General features: G+C 42.2%; 1 protein-coding gene across 1 annotated transcript in view; it reads right to left on the reverse strand.

Moving 5' to 3' along the window:
* Positions 1-14,221, reverse strand: part of LOC112670404 (uncharacterized) — a 30,051-nt gene extending 15,830 nt beyond the window's left edge. Inside the window, exons 1-2 of the mRNA XM_049096651.1 lie at positions 14,156-14,221; positions 555-897 (exon numbers count right to left, since the gene is read on the reverse strand). Coding sequence (XP_048952608.1) covers positions 555-897; positions 14,156-14,221 — 409 coding nt within the window. The remainder of the gene's footprint in view (positions 1-554; positions 898-14,155) is intronic.
* Between the last annotated feature and the right edge of the window lie 3,478 nt (positions 14,222-17,699).

Consider the following 17,699-nt stretch of genomic DNA (forward strand, 5'->3'; position numbering starts at 1 on the left):
GAGGCATCTGGGGAGGGGCCAGGACCGCCGCGGCCCAGCACGCGCCGCCCCGCCGCCCGCCGCCGCCGCCGCCGCCGCCGCGCAGGCCCCGCCCCGGATGCCACCTGTGCGGCGCGCCAGAGGCGGCGGGTAACCCGGGGCGCGTGCCACTCGCCGGCAGCCCCGCGGTCCCAGCGCCGCCCGCGCGGCCGGTGCCAGGGCGCCGCTAAGTTAGCGCGCGGCTCCACACGTGCCTCGGCGCCCCGCATCCGTTGGACGGACCGGCAGCAGGTGCGGCGGGCCGTGTGGCCGGAGGCTCCCGAGCCGTCCAGGGACCGTCCGTCCTGCCGCTGGCGCTGCCCCAAACCCGAGCCGCTTCCGTGTTCCCTCGCCGCTGCCCCGCGGGAGCCGGACGCCGCCCCCTCCTCAGGCCCCGCAGCTCCCCCAGCCCGCCCGTCCGCCCCGCACAGCCCGCGCCGCACCCACGCCCCGGGAGCGCAGGGTCGGGGAACCCCCGCCGGCGAGGGACGAGGCCGCCGCGCAGCACGACCCGGCCACGGCCCCGCGGCTCGCACCTTCCTCAGCGCTGACATCCTCGGGCGCTCGGAGTTCAGCAGGCGCAGGGCGACACGGCGGGCGGCCCGACCTCCCGTCAGTCCGCGGGGCAACCGCCGCCGCGCGCTCCGACCGCGCTCCATCTCGGCGCACGCTCGGAGCCCCCCGCCGGCGCCTGCGCACTGGGCGCTCGGGAAGGCCTGGCGCGCTGGAGGGCGGCGGGCGCGCGGAGGCATCTGGGGAGGGGCCAGGCCCCCGCCGCGGAGCCCAGGCCACGCCCCCGCCGCCCGACTGGCGCGCAGGCCCCGCCCCGGATGCCACCTGTGGCGCGGGCCGTCGCCGGCCTCCCGAGAGTCCCGGCACCTATGTTCCAGGCTGTACCGCTAAACTGCAGAGCCACCAGGGCTGCCCTAGTTTTTCTATTTTATTTCATCTTCATTTATTTACATTTAAGTTTAAGTAAAACTTAAGATGGCAAGATGGCGGAAGAGTAGGGTCACCAAGTCACCTGTCCCCACCAAATTACCTAGAAACCTTCAAATCATCCTGAAAATCTACGAATTCGGCCTGAAATTTAATGAGAGAACAGCTGGAACGCTACAGTGAGAAGAGTTCGCGCTTCTATCAAGGTAGGAAGACGGGGAAAAAGAAGTAAAGAAACAAAGGCCTCCAAGGGGGAGGGGCCCCGCGAGGAGCCGGGCTGAGGCCGGGGCGAGTGTCCCCAGGACAGGAGAGCCCCGTCCCGGAGGAGCAGGAGCTGCACCGACCTTCCTGGGGGAAAGGGGCTCGCAGGGAGGTGGAGCAGGACCCAGGAGGGCGGGGGTGCCCTCGGCTCCCGGGGACACTAACAGACACCTGCGCCCCGGGAGAGTGCGCCGAGCTCCCTAAGGGCTGCAGCGCACGGCGGGACCCGGAGCAGCTCGGAGGGGCTGGGGCGGAGGCTGGGGGAGGGGGGCGGGTGCTGGGCGGCCCGGGAGCATGAACCCAAAAGCACAGGCCCGGGAGCCCAGGGTGCCGGGGACACAGACCAGGATCCAGCCTCCCCCGGGGGACAGGCAGAGGCCGGGAGGGCCAAGGACAGCAAGGACACTCCTGCCCGGAGCTGAGCAGATCAGCGGCCCCGCCCCGGAGCCTCCAGGCCCTGCAGACCGGGAGCTCTGTAGCTACTGCGGGAGCTGACTCCAGGGCTCCAGAGCTGGCCTCCGCCACTGCGGTTCTTCCTCCTGGGGCATCACGGGGTACACAACCCCCACTGAGCCTCACAGTGGCCTCACCGGATAAGCAGCTTAAACATCTTTCACTGAGCCCTGCACCAGGCAGAGGGCTGAGCAACTCCCCCAAGTGCTAAAACCTGAAAATCAGCACAGCAGGCTCCTCTCCCAGAGGACCAACTAGACCAACAGGGGAAAAACAAATTATTGACCAAGCAGCACTGGAAAGTTCCAGGGGAAGTCCAGGGATTTACAGTATATAGAATCAGAGGATACTCCCCCTTGTTTTTTGTTTTCTGATTTCTGTTTGCTTCCCCCCACCTTTTTTTTTCTTTTTTTCTTTGCTTCTCTTTTTTTTCCTCTCTTTTTTCTTTTTCTTTTTTTCTTTCTCTTCTCTCTTTTTCTCCTTTTCCCAATGCAACTTGTTTTTGGACACTCTGCACTGAACAAAATGATTAGAAGGAAAACCTCACCTCAAAAGAAAGAATCAGAAACAGTCCTCTCTCCCACAGAGTTGCAAAATTTGGATTACAATTCAGTGTCAGAAAGCCAATTCAGAAGCACTATTATAAAGCTACTGGTGGCTCCAGAAAAAAAGCATAAAGGACTCAAGAGACTTCATGACTGCAGAATTTAGAGCTAATCAGGCAGAAATTAAAGATCAATTAAATGAGATGCAATCCAAACTAGAGGTCCTAACAATGAGGGTTAAGAGGTGGAAGAACGAGGGAGTGACATAGAGACAAGTTGATACAAAGAGGGAAACTGAGGAAAAGAGAGACAAAAAATTAAAAGATCATGAGGATAGATTAAAGGAAATAAGTGACAGCCTGAGGAAGAAAAATATGCATTTAATTGAGGTTCCCAAGGGCGCCGAAAGGGACAGAGGTCCGAAATACATATTTGAACAAATAATAGCTGAAAAATTCCTAATCTGGGAAGGGAAACAGGCATTCAGATCCAAGAAATAGAGAGATCCCCCCCTAAAATCAATAAAAACCGTTCAACACCTCGACATTTAATAATTAAGCTTGCAAATTCCAAAGATAAAGAGAAGATCCTTAAAGCAGCAAGAGACAAGAGATCCCTGACTTTTATGGGGAGGAGTATTAGGGTAACAGCAGACCTCTCCACAGAGACCTGGCAGGCCAGAAAGGGCTGGCAGGATATATTCAAGGTCCTAAATGAGAAGAACATGCAGCGAAGAATACCTTATCCAGCAAGGCTCTCATTCAGAATGGAAGGAGAGATAAAGAGCTTCCAAGACAGGCAGGAACTGAAAGAATATGTGACCTCCAAACCAGCTCTGCAAGAAATTTTAAGGGGGACTCTTAAAATTCCCTTTTAAGAAGAAGTCCAATGGAACAATCCACAAAAACGGGGCTGAATAGGTATCATGATGACACTAAACTCATATCTTTCAAAGGTAACTCTGAACGTGAACGGGCTTGATGACCCCATCCAAAGGCGCAGGGTTTCAGACTGGATAAAAAAGCAGGACCCATCTATTTGCTGTCTACAGGAGACTCATTTTAGACATAAGGACACCTACGACCTGAAAATAAAAGGTTGGAGAACAATTTACCATTCAAATGGTTCTCAAAAGAAAGCAGGGGTAGCCATCCTTATATCAGATAAACTAAAATTTACCCCGAAGACTGTAGTGAGAGATGAAGAGGGACACCATATCATACTTAAAGGATCTATCCAACAAGAGGACTTAACAATCCTCAATATATATGCCCCGAATGTGGGAGCTGCCAAATATATCAATCAATTAATAACCAAAGTTAAGACATACTTAGATAATAATACACTTATATTTGGTGACTTCAATCTAGCACTTTCTACACTCAATAGGTTTTCTAAGCACAACATCTCCAAAGAAACAAGAGCTTTAAATGATACACTCGACCAGATGGATTTCACAGATATCTACAGAACTTTACATCCAAACTCAACTGAATACACATTCTTCTCAAGTGCACATGGAACTTTCTCCAGAATAGACCACATACTGGGTCACAAATCGGGTCTGAACTGATACCAAAAGATTGGGATCTTCCCCTGCCTATTCTCAGACCATAATGCCTTGAAATTAGAACTAAATCACAACAAGAAGTTTGGAAGGATTTCAAACACATGGAGGTTAAGGACCATCCTGCTAAAAGATGAAAGGGTCAACCAGGAAATTAAGGAAGAATTAAAAAGACTCATGGAAACTAATGGGAATGAAGATAAAACCATTCAAAATCTTTGGGATGCAGCAAAAGCAGTCCTGAGGGGGAAATACATCGCAATACAAGCATCCATTCAAAAACTGGAAAGAACTCAAATACAAAAGCTAACCTTACACATAAAGGAGCTAGAGAAAAAACAGCAAATAGATCCTACACCCAGCAGAAGAAGAGAATTAAAAATTCTAGCAGAACTCAATGAAATAGAGACCAGAAGAACTGTGGAACAGATCAACAAAACCAGGAGTTGGTTCTTTGAAAGAATTAATAAGATAGTTAAACCATTAGCCAGCCTTATTCAAAAGAAGAGAGAGAAGACTCAAATTAATAAAATCATAAATGAGAAAGGAGAGATCACTACCAACACCAAGGAAATACAAACGATTTTAAAAACATATTATGAACAGCTATACGCCAATAAATTAGGCAATCTAAAAGAAATGGACGCATTCTTGGAAAGCCACAAACTACCAAAACTGGAACAGGAAGAAATAGAAAACCTGAACAGGCCAATAACCAGGGAGGAAATTGAAGCAGTCATCAAAAACCTCCCAAGACACAAAAGTCCAGGGCCAGATGGCTTCCCAGGGGAATTCTATCAAACATTTAAAGAAGAAACCATACCTATTCTACTAAAGCTGTTTGGAAAGATAGAAAGAGATGGAGTACTTCCAAATTCGTTCTATGAGGCCAGCATCACCTTAATTCCAAAACCAGACAAAGACCCCACCAAAAAGGAGAATTACAGACCAATATCCCTGATGAACATGGATGCAAAAATTCTCAACAAGTTACTAGCCAATCGGATCCAACAGTACATTAAGAAAATTATTCACCATGACCAAGTAGGATTTATTCCTGGGACACAAGGCTGGTTCAACACTCGTAAAACATTCAATGTGATTCATCATATCAGCAAGAGAAAAACCAAGAACCATATGATCCTCTCATTAGATGCAGAGAAAGCATTTGACAAAATACAGCATCCATTCCTGATCAAAACTCTTCAGAGTGTAGGGATAGAGGGAACATTCCTCAACATCTTAAAAGCCATCTATGAAAAGCCCACAGCAAATATCATTCTCAATGGGGAAGCACTGGGAGCCTTTCCCCTAAGATCAGGAACAAGACAGGGATGTCCACTGTCACCACTGCTATTCAACATAGTATTGGAAGTCCTAGCCTCAGCAATCAGACAACAAAAAGACATTAAAGGCATTCACATTGGCAAAGAAGAAGTCAAACTCTCCCTCTTCGCCGATGACATGATACTCTACATAGAAAACCCAAAAGCCTCCACCCCAAGACTGCTAGAACTCATACAGCAATTCAGTAGCGTGGCAGGATACAAAATCAATGCCCAGAAATCAGTGGCATTTCTATACACTAACAATGAGACTGAAGAAAGAGAAATTAAGGAGTCAATCCCATTTACAATTGCACCGAAAAGCATAAGACCCTAGGAATAAACCTAACCAAAGAGGTAAAGGATCCATACCCTAAAAACTATAGAACACTTCTGAAAAAAATTGAGGAAGACACAAACAGATGGAAAAATATTCCATGCTCATGGATTGGCAGAATTAATATTGTGAAAATGTCAATGTTACCCAGGGCAATATACACGTTTAATGCAATCCCTATCAAAATACCATGGACTTTCTTCAGAGAGTTGGAACAAATTATTTTAAGATTTGTGTGGAATCAGAGAAGACCCCGAATAGCCAGGGGAATTTTAAAAAAGAAAACCATAGCTGGGGCCATCCCAATGCCAGAGTTCAGGTTGTACTACAAAGCTATGGTCATCAAGACAGTGTGGTTCTGGCACAAAAACAGACACATAGATCAATGTAACAGAATAGAGAACCCAGAAGTGGACCCTCAACTTTAGGGTCAACTAATATTCGATAAAGGAGGAAAGACTATCCATTGGAAGAAAGACAGTCTCTTCAATAAATGGTGCTGGGAAAATTGGACAGCCACATGCAGAAGAATGAAACTAGACCACTCTCTTGCACCATACACAAAGATAAACTCAAAATGGATGAAAGATCTAAATGTGAGACAAGACTCCATCAAAATCCTAGAGGAGAACACAGGCAACACCCTTTTTGAAATCGGCCACAATAACTTCTTGCAAGATCCATCTATGAAGGCAAAAGAAACAAAAGCAAAAATGAACTATTGGGACTTCATCAAGATAAGAAGCTTTTGCACATCAAAGGATACAGTCAACAAAACTAAAAGACAACCTACAGAATGGGAGAAGATATTTGCAAATGACATATCAGATAAAGGGCTAGTTTACAAGATCTATAAAGAACTTATTAAACTCAACACCAAAGAAACCAACAATCCAATCATGAAATGGGCAAAAGACATGAACAGAAATCTCACAGAGGAAGACATAGACATGGCCAACATGCACATGAGAACATGCTTGGCATCACTTGCCATCAGGGAAGTACAAATCAAAACCACAATGAGATGCCACCTCCCACCAGTGAGAATGGGGCAAATTAACAAGGCAGGAAACCACAAATGTTGGAGAGGATGCAGAGAATGGGGAACCCTCTTACACTGTTGGTGGGAATGTGAACTGGTGCAGCCACTCTGGAAAACTGTGTGGAGGTTCCTCAAAGAGTTAAAAATAGACCTGCCCTACGACCAGCAATTGCACTGTTGGGGATTTACCCCAAAGATACAGATGCAATGAAACGCCGGGACACCTACACCCCGATGTTTATAGCAGCAATGTCCACAATAGCCAAACAGTGGAAGGAGCCTCGGTGTCCATCGAAGGATGAGTGGATAAAGAAGTTGTGGTTTATGTATACAATGGAATATTACTCAGCTATTAGAAATGACAAATACTCTCCATTTGCTTCAACGTGGATGGAACTGGAGGGTATTATGCTGAGTGAAGTAAGTCAGTCGGAGAAGGACAAACATTATATGTTCTCATTCATGTGGGGAATATAAATAATAGTGAAAGGGAATATAAGGGAAGGGAGAAGAAATGTGTGGGAAATATCAGAAAGGGAGACAGAACGTAAAGACTGCTAACTCTGGGAAACAAAGTAGGGGTGGTAGAAGGGGAGGAGGGCGGGGGGTGGGAGTGAATGGGTGACGGGCACTGGAGGTTATTCTGTATGTTGGTAAATTGAACACCAATAAAAAATAAATTAAAAAAAATAAATAAAATGAAAGTGAAAAAGAAACATATTATGAACAGCTATACACCAATACATTAGGCAATCTAGAAGAAATGGGTGCATTTTTGGAAAGCCACAAACTACCTAAACTGGAAAAGGAATAAATAGAAAATCTGAACAGGCCAATAACCAGGGAAAAATTGAAGCAGTCATCAAAAACCTCCCAAGACACAAAAGTCCAGGGCCAGATGGCTTCCCTGGGGAATTCTATCAAACGTTTAAAGAAGAAACCATACTTATTCTATTAAAGCTGTTTGGAAAGATAGAAAGAGATGGAGTACTTCCAAAATCATTCTATAAGGCCAGCATCACCTTAATTTCAAAACCAGACAAAGGCCCCACCAAAAAAGGAGAATTATAGACCAATATCCCTGATGAGGGATCCCTGGGTGGCGCAGCGGTTTGGCGCCTGCCTTTGGCCCAGGGCGCGATCCTGGAGACCCAGGATCGAATCCCATGGGCTCCCGGTGCATGGAGCCTGCTTCTCCCTCTGCTTTGTCTTCTGCCTCTCTCTCTCTCTCTCTCTCTCTCTCTGTGTGTGACTACCATAAATAAATAAAAAAATTAAAAAAAAATATCCCTGATGAACATGGATGCAAAAATTCTCAACAAGATACTAGCCAATAATACAATAATACATTAAGAAGATTATTCACCATATCCACATTGGATTTATCCCCATGATGCAAGGCTGGTTCAACACTCGTAAAAGAATCAGTGTGATTCATCATATCAACAAGAGAAAAAACAAGAACCATATGATCCTTTCAATAGATGCAGAGAAAGCATTTGACAAAATACAGCATCCATTCCTGATCAAAACTCTTCAGAGTGTAGGGATAGAGGGAACATTCCTCAACATCTTAAAAGCCATCTGTGAAAAGCCCACAGCAAATATCGTTCTCAACGGGGAAGCACTGGGAGCCTTTCCCCTAAGATCAGGAACAAGACAGGCATGTCCACTCTCACCACTGCTATTCAACATAGTACTGGAAGTCCTAGCCTCAGCAATCAGACAACAAAAAGACATTAAAGGCATTCACATTGGCAAAGAAGTCAAACGCTCTCTCTTCGCCGATGACATGATACTCTACATAGAAAACCCAAAAGCCTCCACCCCAAGATTGCTAGAACTCATACAGCAATTCAGTAGCGTGGCAGGATACAAAATCAATGCCCAGAAATCAGTGGCATTTCTATACACTAACAATGAGACTGAAGAAAGAGAAATTAAGGAGTCAATCCCATTTACAATTGCACCCAAAAGCATAAGATACCTAGGAATAAACCTAACCAAAGAGTAAAGGATCCATACCCTAAAAACTATAGAACACTTCTGAAAGAAATTGAGGAAGACACAAAGAGATGGAAAAATATTCTATGCTCATGGATTGGCAGAATTAATATTGTGAAAATGTCAATGCTACCCAGGGCAATGTACACCTTTAATGCAATCCCTATCAAAATACCATGGACTTTCTTCAGAGAGTTGGAACAAATTATTTTAAGATTTGTGTGGAATCAGAAAAGACCCTGAATAGCCACGGGAATTTTAAAAAAGAAAACCATAGCTGGGGCCATCCCAATGCCAGATTTCAGGTTGTACTACAAAGCTGTGGTCATCAGGACAGTGTGGGACTGGCACAAAAACAGGCACATTGATCAATGGAACAGAATAGAGAACCCAGAAGTGGACCCTCAACTTTAGGGTCAACTAATATTCGATAAAGGAGGAAAGACTATCCATTGGAAGAAAGACAGTCTCTTCAATAAATGGTGCTGGGAAAATTGGACAGCCACATGCAGAAGAATGAAACTAGACCACTCTCTTGCACCATACACAAAGCTAAACTCAAAATGGATGAAAGATCTAAATGTGAGACAAGACTCCATCAAAATCCTAGAGGAGAACACAGGCAACACCCTTTTTGAACTCGTCCACAGTAACTTCTTGCAAGATACATCCACGAAGGCAAGAGAAACAAAAGCAAAAATGAACTATTGGGACTTCATCAAGATAAGAAGCTTTTGCACAGCAAAGGATACAGTCAACAAAACTAAAAGACAACCTACAGAATGGGAGAAGATATTTGCAAATGACGTATCAGATAAAGGGTTAGTTTCCAAGATCTATAGAGAACTACAAAGCTCAAAGTCTTTCCCAAAATCTTGGAAATAAAGAGCAGCGAGACAAGATCCATATTCTATCTTCTCCAACTTCGAAATCTAATCTTTTCAATACACCATATTCTATTTATCTCACCTATCTGTGAAAGGGTATCTTGATGTGGCATTTCGCAGATGATTGAATGTACAAGGTCACTATTAAGTGGCTGTGTTTCCTCCTTGCCCTTTTGTCTCTTGATAGCTTCAATAATGGCAAGGCCATAAGTGACCTATGCTCCACTTGGGGTGGAGCCACAATCTGGAAGGAGCCGGGTCCATTTTTGACTCTCCAGAGCAGAGCTGTCCTGCTCACTTGGTCTGTACATCTTATATCACTGTGTGGAGAAATAAATTTCTTTGTTCATTAGGCTACATTATCATTGGGTCTCTTCTTATAACAATTTACCTTTTGCCTTAAAATATCTCTCATTTAGAAAATGCTCAACCAATACTGTTTGAATTCAGAGTATGCGACCATTTTACGCATGATGAAACTGAGTCTTGGAAAGTTTTGGCAGCTTTCCTAAGATTATTCTGCTTGAATTTTGAGACCATTCACATAATTACAAAACCCATGTACTCACTCTGACAATAATTGTCTCACTATAGAATGATACACCTGTAATAGGTTTAAAATCCATTTAGGAATGTGACACACATAACCTGCATTTGCCCGGGCAGGTTGTATTATATTCCAGAGTAATGCCACTTAGTTCCTCTCTCCTTTTGTACTAACCTAAATGTTTTCTGTTTCCATGCTCCAATTTATAAATCCTTAATTAAATCTCCTTTTTGGGCTCTACAAACCTACATAATCTGCACACACCTCCATCTCTCTGTCTTCCTCTCCTTTCTTATTCCACTCCAGCTACTCTGGCCTCCTTGTTGTTCCTCAAACACAATAAGTATGCTCCTGCCCCAGGGACTTTGCACTTGCCATCTATTTCCTGTACCTGGAATATTCTTCCTTCAGCTGTGTACTTGATTCACTCTCCTCCTTCACAGTGAAACTTTTCCAATCAACTTTACTTAAAATTAGAATCTTTGTGGCCAGTCTGACTCTTCCTAATGGTATCCCTTGTTTTATTTTTTTTCTATCACACTGATCATCTTTTAACAAGGTTTATTATTTTTATTTACTTCGATTCCTGCTACAAGTGTGTAAGCTTCACAGGGCAGTGATTTACTCTTTCATTTCTGGTATGTCCCAAGCATCTAAAATGGCACCTGGAACACAGTAGGTACTCAATGTATGCAACAAATGAGTAAATGTATTGCTATTCTCCTTTCCAATATTCAGATCTGATAGTATGGTGTTCATAAACTATGTCTTTTAATTACCACATTCTGGTCATGCATCTCATCCTAGGAATGTCTACAATTTCTAGATGTCTATGATTTCTAGAGATAAAAACAGGAGGGAGGGATCAAAGGTGAGGAAACTGAGCTAATAATATTGGTGAAAAAGGGGCTCCTGGGTGACTCAGTGGGTTAGCATTCTGAGGTTCTGCTTTTGGCTCAGATCATGATCCCAGAGTCCCAGGGTTGAGCCACATGTCAAGCTCCTTGCTCAGTGGGGAGTCTGCTTCTTCCTCTGACCCTCACCCCTCTCATGTTCCCTCTCTCTCTCTCAAATAAATACATAAAATCTTAAAATATATATATTATTGAAGAAACCGTATAATATGAAAATATAGTTTTTATCTGTGCTCATATTTTACACAAAAATGAACCTAGTGTGTAAATTATATACATATTTTTAAATGGTGAAAAGCTACAGAAAGTAGAATTTTATCTTGTCATTAGAAGGTAATAAATAATGTCTATATTGCAAAAAGGGATCCAATTTATAAGAAAAAAGTTAAGGGGCTCCTGGGTGGCTCAGTGGGAAGCCTTCCACTCAGGTCATGATCCCAGGGTCCTAAAACCAAGCCCCACATCAAGGCTCTCTGCTCAGTGGAGAGCCTGCTTCTCTCTTTCCCTCTGCCTGCCACTCTGCCTGCTTGTGCTCTCTCTCTCTCTCTCTCTCTCAAATAAATAAAATTTTTTAAAAAGGAAAGTTAAGATTTTAGGAGATAAATGGGCAAAGGTATAAATAAATAATTTACATAGTGAATACCCCATTTGTAAACAAACATGGGAAAAAATCTTCAATGAGTTAATGAAAAATCCAAATAGAAACTATAATATGGTATCATTGTCTTGACAATTAAAAAGCACAATGGTGAAATGGTTATGACAGTGTTAAATGAAAAAGGCAGAATTCAAAATTGTATCTGTCATGCTTATGGTTATGTATATGGATGTGGACAGGAAGGGAACACAAAAGTTGAATGTAATTTGGTCTGCTGGTTTTATAAGCATACTAAAATTTAAAGTCTTTTTTACTTTTATCCCTACCCTATGTTTTGGTATGTTGACATCTGAGGTCAAGCCTTGCCTGGCCAGTTGTTTTTGGTTGTTGTTGCAATTTTAAACTGAAAAATATTAATTTTCTGTCTCTGTCACACCATATTTTCTTCCAGAGTATTAAGCTTTGCAGTTTTGAAATGCAGAACAGTACAGAGGTTACAAGCAAGACTCTAGAGCCAGACTCCCCCAGTTTGAATCCCAGCTTAGCATTTTACTTGACCTTGGACAGGTTACTCAAATGGCTGTTTCTTCACCATTAAAATGGGTATAATAAGAATCCCTTACTTGTGTGGTTACTACAAGGATTAAATGAGTTAATGCATATGAAATACTTAGGACAGTACCTAACATTGGATAATAGTAGCTATGATTATTAATCATTTTAATTATTTAAGTAATTGATTATTTTCTGTCTCTCAATATTTTCAATATTCTTGGTCAGATCCAAACTCTTGTCAAACATCCTTTACAACCTTAATAAGAATCATAAGGCTGTTTGCCAGGGATCTGTTTTTTTCAAACTGTAATTAATGGTTCGGGTAATCAAAATCTGATCTCTAATGCCATCTATGTAGCTATCTAACAGCAGAACAGAGCCAGGCAAGTCACAGTTTCTCCAGGTGGCAAAACGGACTGGAAGGGGTTGGGATCTGAAGTTACCCCACCAACCACATGGGACAGACAGGGGAAGAACAGATCCCTCCCTAGATGCTCAGAAATTAAGTCTAAACATTTACTGAGTATGTGTCATGTTCCAGGTACTGTGCTAAGTCCAAAACCAGAGCAGTCAGCAAGACAGAGGCATTGCTTTCCTAAGCGAGAATCATACCCCTAGACGAACGAGCCGAGGCATTGCTTTCCAAGAGACTAAAGACAAAGACAAACATTAAATAATCACCAGTATGGAAAGCGCTAGTTGGAGGCCCAGGGTTCAATGGCAGTTTAGTCTGGCAAGCAGATATTCCAACCCCATGGTCACAGTCAACAGAGCACAGGTTTATTCTGCGTGGGCTGTCATGATGAGTGGCAGCACCTGGCAGTAAGGACTACAGAGCCAGTATGACTCAGTAGACAGGAGGCCCACCAGGGCCTCTTTGTTCCAAAAGTCCCTGCCACCAGGGTGTTTCAGGAAGAGAATTCAGATACTCAGAAGCTTAAAACAGATTGCCACATCCTGAAGAATATACCATATTCTAGAACTACAAGTGATTCTGTATGGCTGGAGCCCAGACTGGGAGTGTGCTGGGAAACAGGGCTGGCACCGCAAACAGGGACCAGAGCTTGAGAGCATTTTCATACCATGTGGTGAACAAAAATTCTGCAGCCTGCTAGCTGGGGAGTACTGTCGGGCCCAGTTCTCGTGTCCTTTTCCACCCGCTAATCGCACCAAACTGAGCCTATGCCAGTGAGGAGAGAGGTTTCGAGCTACCACATTCATCCAAATGGTCCAAGCCCACATTCAGAAGGACCTGCATATTTGCACGTGGGGGCACCAACAAGCGATAAGGTTCTCTTTCTTCTCTCTCTCTCCATCTCCCTTCCTCCCTCCCTTCCTTTTTCTCTCTTTTTTTCTCTCTCTCCTGCTTTTTAAAAGTCCAACAACTTCTTATCTAATGAATAAATAGTTCAATACTTATTTTGCCTTCTCCCTCATTTCCCAAAGGAAATGATAATATAACCCTTCATTTTTCTTGCTAGGAATGGGGTTTGCTGAAGTGAGGTACTCCTGTCAGTAGGTGGCAGCATGGAAGGAAGCTCTGCTGGGAATTCTCAGTCCACAGGGAAAAAACACATTCCTACTGAAAAATAAAATATGCCATTTCATCTCATCCATGAGCTGTGTTTCTGTGATCATTTTTTCTTTAAATCATGTTGATACTTTGTTATTGTTTTAAAACTATATAATTTTGCAACTATATCTGTGTTATGAACACCACATTCTTGTACTACATAGAATACCTTTTTGAAATAATTTTAAATTTATAGAAAATCTGGCATTCTACTGTAAGGAAAAGCTTTCTCTTCTGTTTATTGGTTTGTTTATCTCTGTATCGACGTTTGTATCCTATTTTTTAAAATTTTATTTATTTATTCATGAGAGGCTTAGAGAGAGGCAGAGACACAGGCAGAGGGAGAAGCAGGCTCCACATAGGGAGCTGGTGGTGGAACTCGATCCCGGGTCGCCAGGATCACACCCCGGGCTGCAGGGGGCGCTAAACCACTGTGCCACCGGGGCTGCCTATTTTATTTAATGTGTTGTACTCTGTTACTATCCTTATGTACTTTGAGGTTCAAAATGATCCATATTTGGCCAATGGGTATCCCTTCAAACTAGCTTTGACATCCTTTGACAAGTGTTTATAATTCTGTATTTCCTTACTCTCTTGAACAACAGGTTATCCAAATCATCTTGTATTTTCTCTGTCTCAGCTCCGGAACCTACCATTTCCAACAAGAACTGTTTCCTTTTAGTGGATGTTGATATTTGGAAACCAAGATCTAAGCACTCAGTATTCTTATTTCTACTGAGATGTCATTGTTTCTAAACCTCTGAGAAGTAGGAAAAATATGCATGTGTACACATAGACAAACATACATAAACATACCTCTCTCTATATATCTATCTATGTATATACTTATTTTTAACTCATTAGTTTACACACCAATACTTTCAATTCCAATCCAGCATGTCGGGGTTCTCTCCAGCCTCCCTCCTTCCATATTAGTAAGTTCTTTCTCCAACGGTAAGAAACCTGACTCCCATGATCCTCAATGTGTTTATTTATTTGTTCAATCTACCTGCATGTAATTGATCTATCTACCATGTTGGTTGCCTGCTCAACCCCAGGGACTGCCATCTCCACAGCAACTGCCTCTTTCAGGGGAGGAGAATAGAAAAAGTGGCCTAATGAAAGGGAAAGAAAAAAGGAAGGAAGAGAAGGAGGGAGGAACCAATTCCATCTTTTTTTTTTTTTTTTTTTTTGGAACCAATTCCATCTTAAGGCACCAACAGATTGTTCAAAAAACCAAGTGCTTACTCAAAGGCAAGCTTTTATTAGTGTTTCCAAATGCCAAACAGGAAAAGAAATAGAGTCTGATCAGTATTTAACTGTCTGTGCTTCTTGCAGAAACCTAAAACTTCTGTCAATAATAATTTCAGAGTCCTACAGATACTGTAATTATGGTTGAGGGTATTCTTACTTTTGCCACAGTAGTGTCCAGTGTTGGGCTCCCCCGTTATATTTCTTCTAATTAATATTCACACACCTGGCCATGATCAACCACCATGTCATAATATCGGGAGACTACATGTAGTGCCAAAACCAGCCGTTCCCCATGGAAGGGTTTATATTGAAGGCTCAAGCTCTTGGAGACTAAATGTAAGACACAGATACTTTTATGAGAAGTTACCAGGCCTTCCCATCCTCTCAAGAAAAGGTCTTTATATTCTTTTTAGAATAGTGATAAAAAATAATGATAATTTCTGGATTTTTCAGGGTAGCAATGTTGGATAACAGGCTCTGCAATTTACAAAATTCCAGGGCACACATAACTTCATTTAAGGAAAGGTAGGAAATTACCTTATAGACATGTGTGGAGGATGACTATTTGATCATGCTTAAAAGACCTCAACAAAATTCCAATATATGAATAATATTCTTCACTTCCTCTTACAGAACTTGTGGCAAACTCCGATGATAAACCTGAATCCCTCCTCAGATAATAACTCATCCTTCAGAGAAGTCTCTAGTCCAGGTAGTACTAAGCCTTCCTCAACACTTAAACCAACTTTAGAAATGTTTCTTTAAAGTCCAGAAGCCGAACTTCTGGACCAGATTTGTTCAGTAAGGGATCAGAATGCTACCCAACTGTCCACTAATGGTAGAAATGAGAAATAAAGTATAGTATATTCAAAAGTAAAATATTATATGGCAATGAGTGAACTGCAAGCATGCAGCAGCACTGCATCTCACAAACATCTCACTGCCTCTCACTATGTCATACAACATGTATGATTCTGTTTATATACAAGGTTCAAACATAGACAAAACTAGTGTATGGTACTACAAGTCAAAATAGTGGTCACTCATGGAGGAATAACTAGAAGGGACATAAAGGGGGGGGTTCCACAATTTCAATACTATTCTGTTTCTTGATCTGGGTCTTATTCATTTTGTAAAATTTCATCAATTTGTATGTTTTTAGTATGTATGTTAGACTCAATAAAATATGTATACCTTGAAAGACTCCTTGAATGAAACACCATTGATCCTTAAGGATACCCATAAGTTTGAGGGACAAAGACCATTCTTGGGTCACTTTCTAACATATCCAGGCAAGATCATAATATTTAAATCCCCTGGCTATGGCAGTGGTCTTCTCCCCCGTTCCAAGCCCAGCTTACTTTGTCTGGCCTTACTTAGCCCTATAGATTTGAATCAGATAGCTCCAAGACCACGTGGATACCATTAGTGACTAGAGGACCTTTGGAGGTGATTGGATTTCCATGCTTATACCTATATTTTTGAGAAAGTTGACTCTCTCCAAGTCAAACTTGCTAATATTTCATTGAGAGCCTACTGAACACCAAGGCACATTCCACACCTGGAGCCTATTCATCCTGAGGAGATGGTAAAATTGAATCATGGTAGGTAAACATCCCTAGAAAGCTGGAAAATTCAACAATCTTCTTTAAAATGTTGATTTTAAGATTTCAAACATCCAGAAATCTTGAACTTATATCCAATTTTTTAGTTTGAAGTAGCAGAAAGTTTTGAAAACTCCCCATACCCCCGAAGGATTCCTTGCCCTTCAGAATGATGTGAGCCTAGAACCACATTTATACCTACGGGACCTAAATTGATAGGAAAATTGGATTTTTGTTGCTTTGCAGAAGAGAAAAAAAGATAAATAAAATTTGTTTCTTTTTCATAGGTATCCAAAGATGTTAATCACTGAAGTTTTTGAACTTCCCATTTGTCTTTCTAGGAAGCAATCTAATCTGAAGATAACATGTATGTTGACTGTTCCCTATCCACACTTAATGAAGATGTGCCCCTACTGAATATTCACAGCAGCATATCCCTGTGATAGTTTCAAGTTGATGTCTTGCTCTGCTTATTCTTACTGTTACTATCATCATACCTATTCACACCCCAAATCTTGCTCAACTGATTTAAAGACGCTTTCTAACTTTTTTATTGCTGCTATGTCATCTTTGCAGCTTATTTCCTTTGTTAATTATTTGTAAACATTCCTTTTACTCAGCCCAATTCATAGAGCTGCCACAATATCTAACTAGCAATTTTCACTTTTTACTCCATATATTTTTTTCCAAAATAAATCACAAGTTATCCAAGGTTTAACCAAGTTATATTCTTGCATTCTTGGCAGCTGAATCACTGAAAGAATGTGTCAGATAATCTTTCCCAATGATAATTTTATCAGGGCTTTCATAATATAATCCCTATATTTGGACAATAAACAATTTATTTAAAATTTTCTTGAATAACAAATGATATTTAGAATGGTTCCATGATCTGTGTACTTTTCCTAAGAGACTCCTTCTAGGTCTTTCATCCTAGTGACCAATAGTATCCACAAATGTAGCTATGACCTGAGCAGCTCGTGTATTTTATAAGCTCATAAAAAAAATAAAGGAACTCTTCAGGATGTGCATATATTTTCAAAGTCAATAGATTAATCTAGAAGTATCATCTGAAGGAGAATTTTGCTTAGGAATCAGGACTTGTAATTTTTAACACTGACAAATTATGTTATCCTTTTTCCTTCCACTCTTTTAATTTCTCCACTGCTGTGATTCTTACCTTCATTTGAAAAGCGCCTAAGCTCTTTATTCTAAGATCTTACCCTGTTTTTGCTTTTCTTTATTCATCTTAACTACTCAAAATTTGAAAGTAGGG

This window comes from Canis lupus, chromosome 2 (assembly GCF_003254725.2).
Source record: "Canis lupus dingo isolate Sandy chromosome 2, ASM325472v2, whole genome shotgun sequence".
Taxonomy (NCBI): Eukaryota; Metazoa; Chordata; class Mammalia; order Carnivora; family Canidae; genus Canis; species Canis lupus.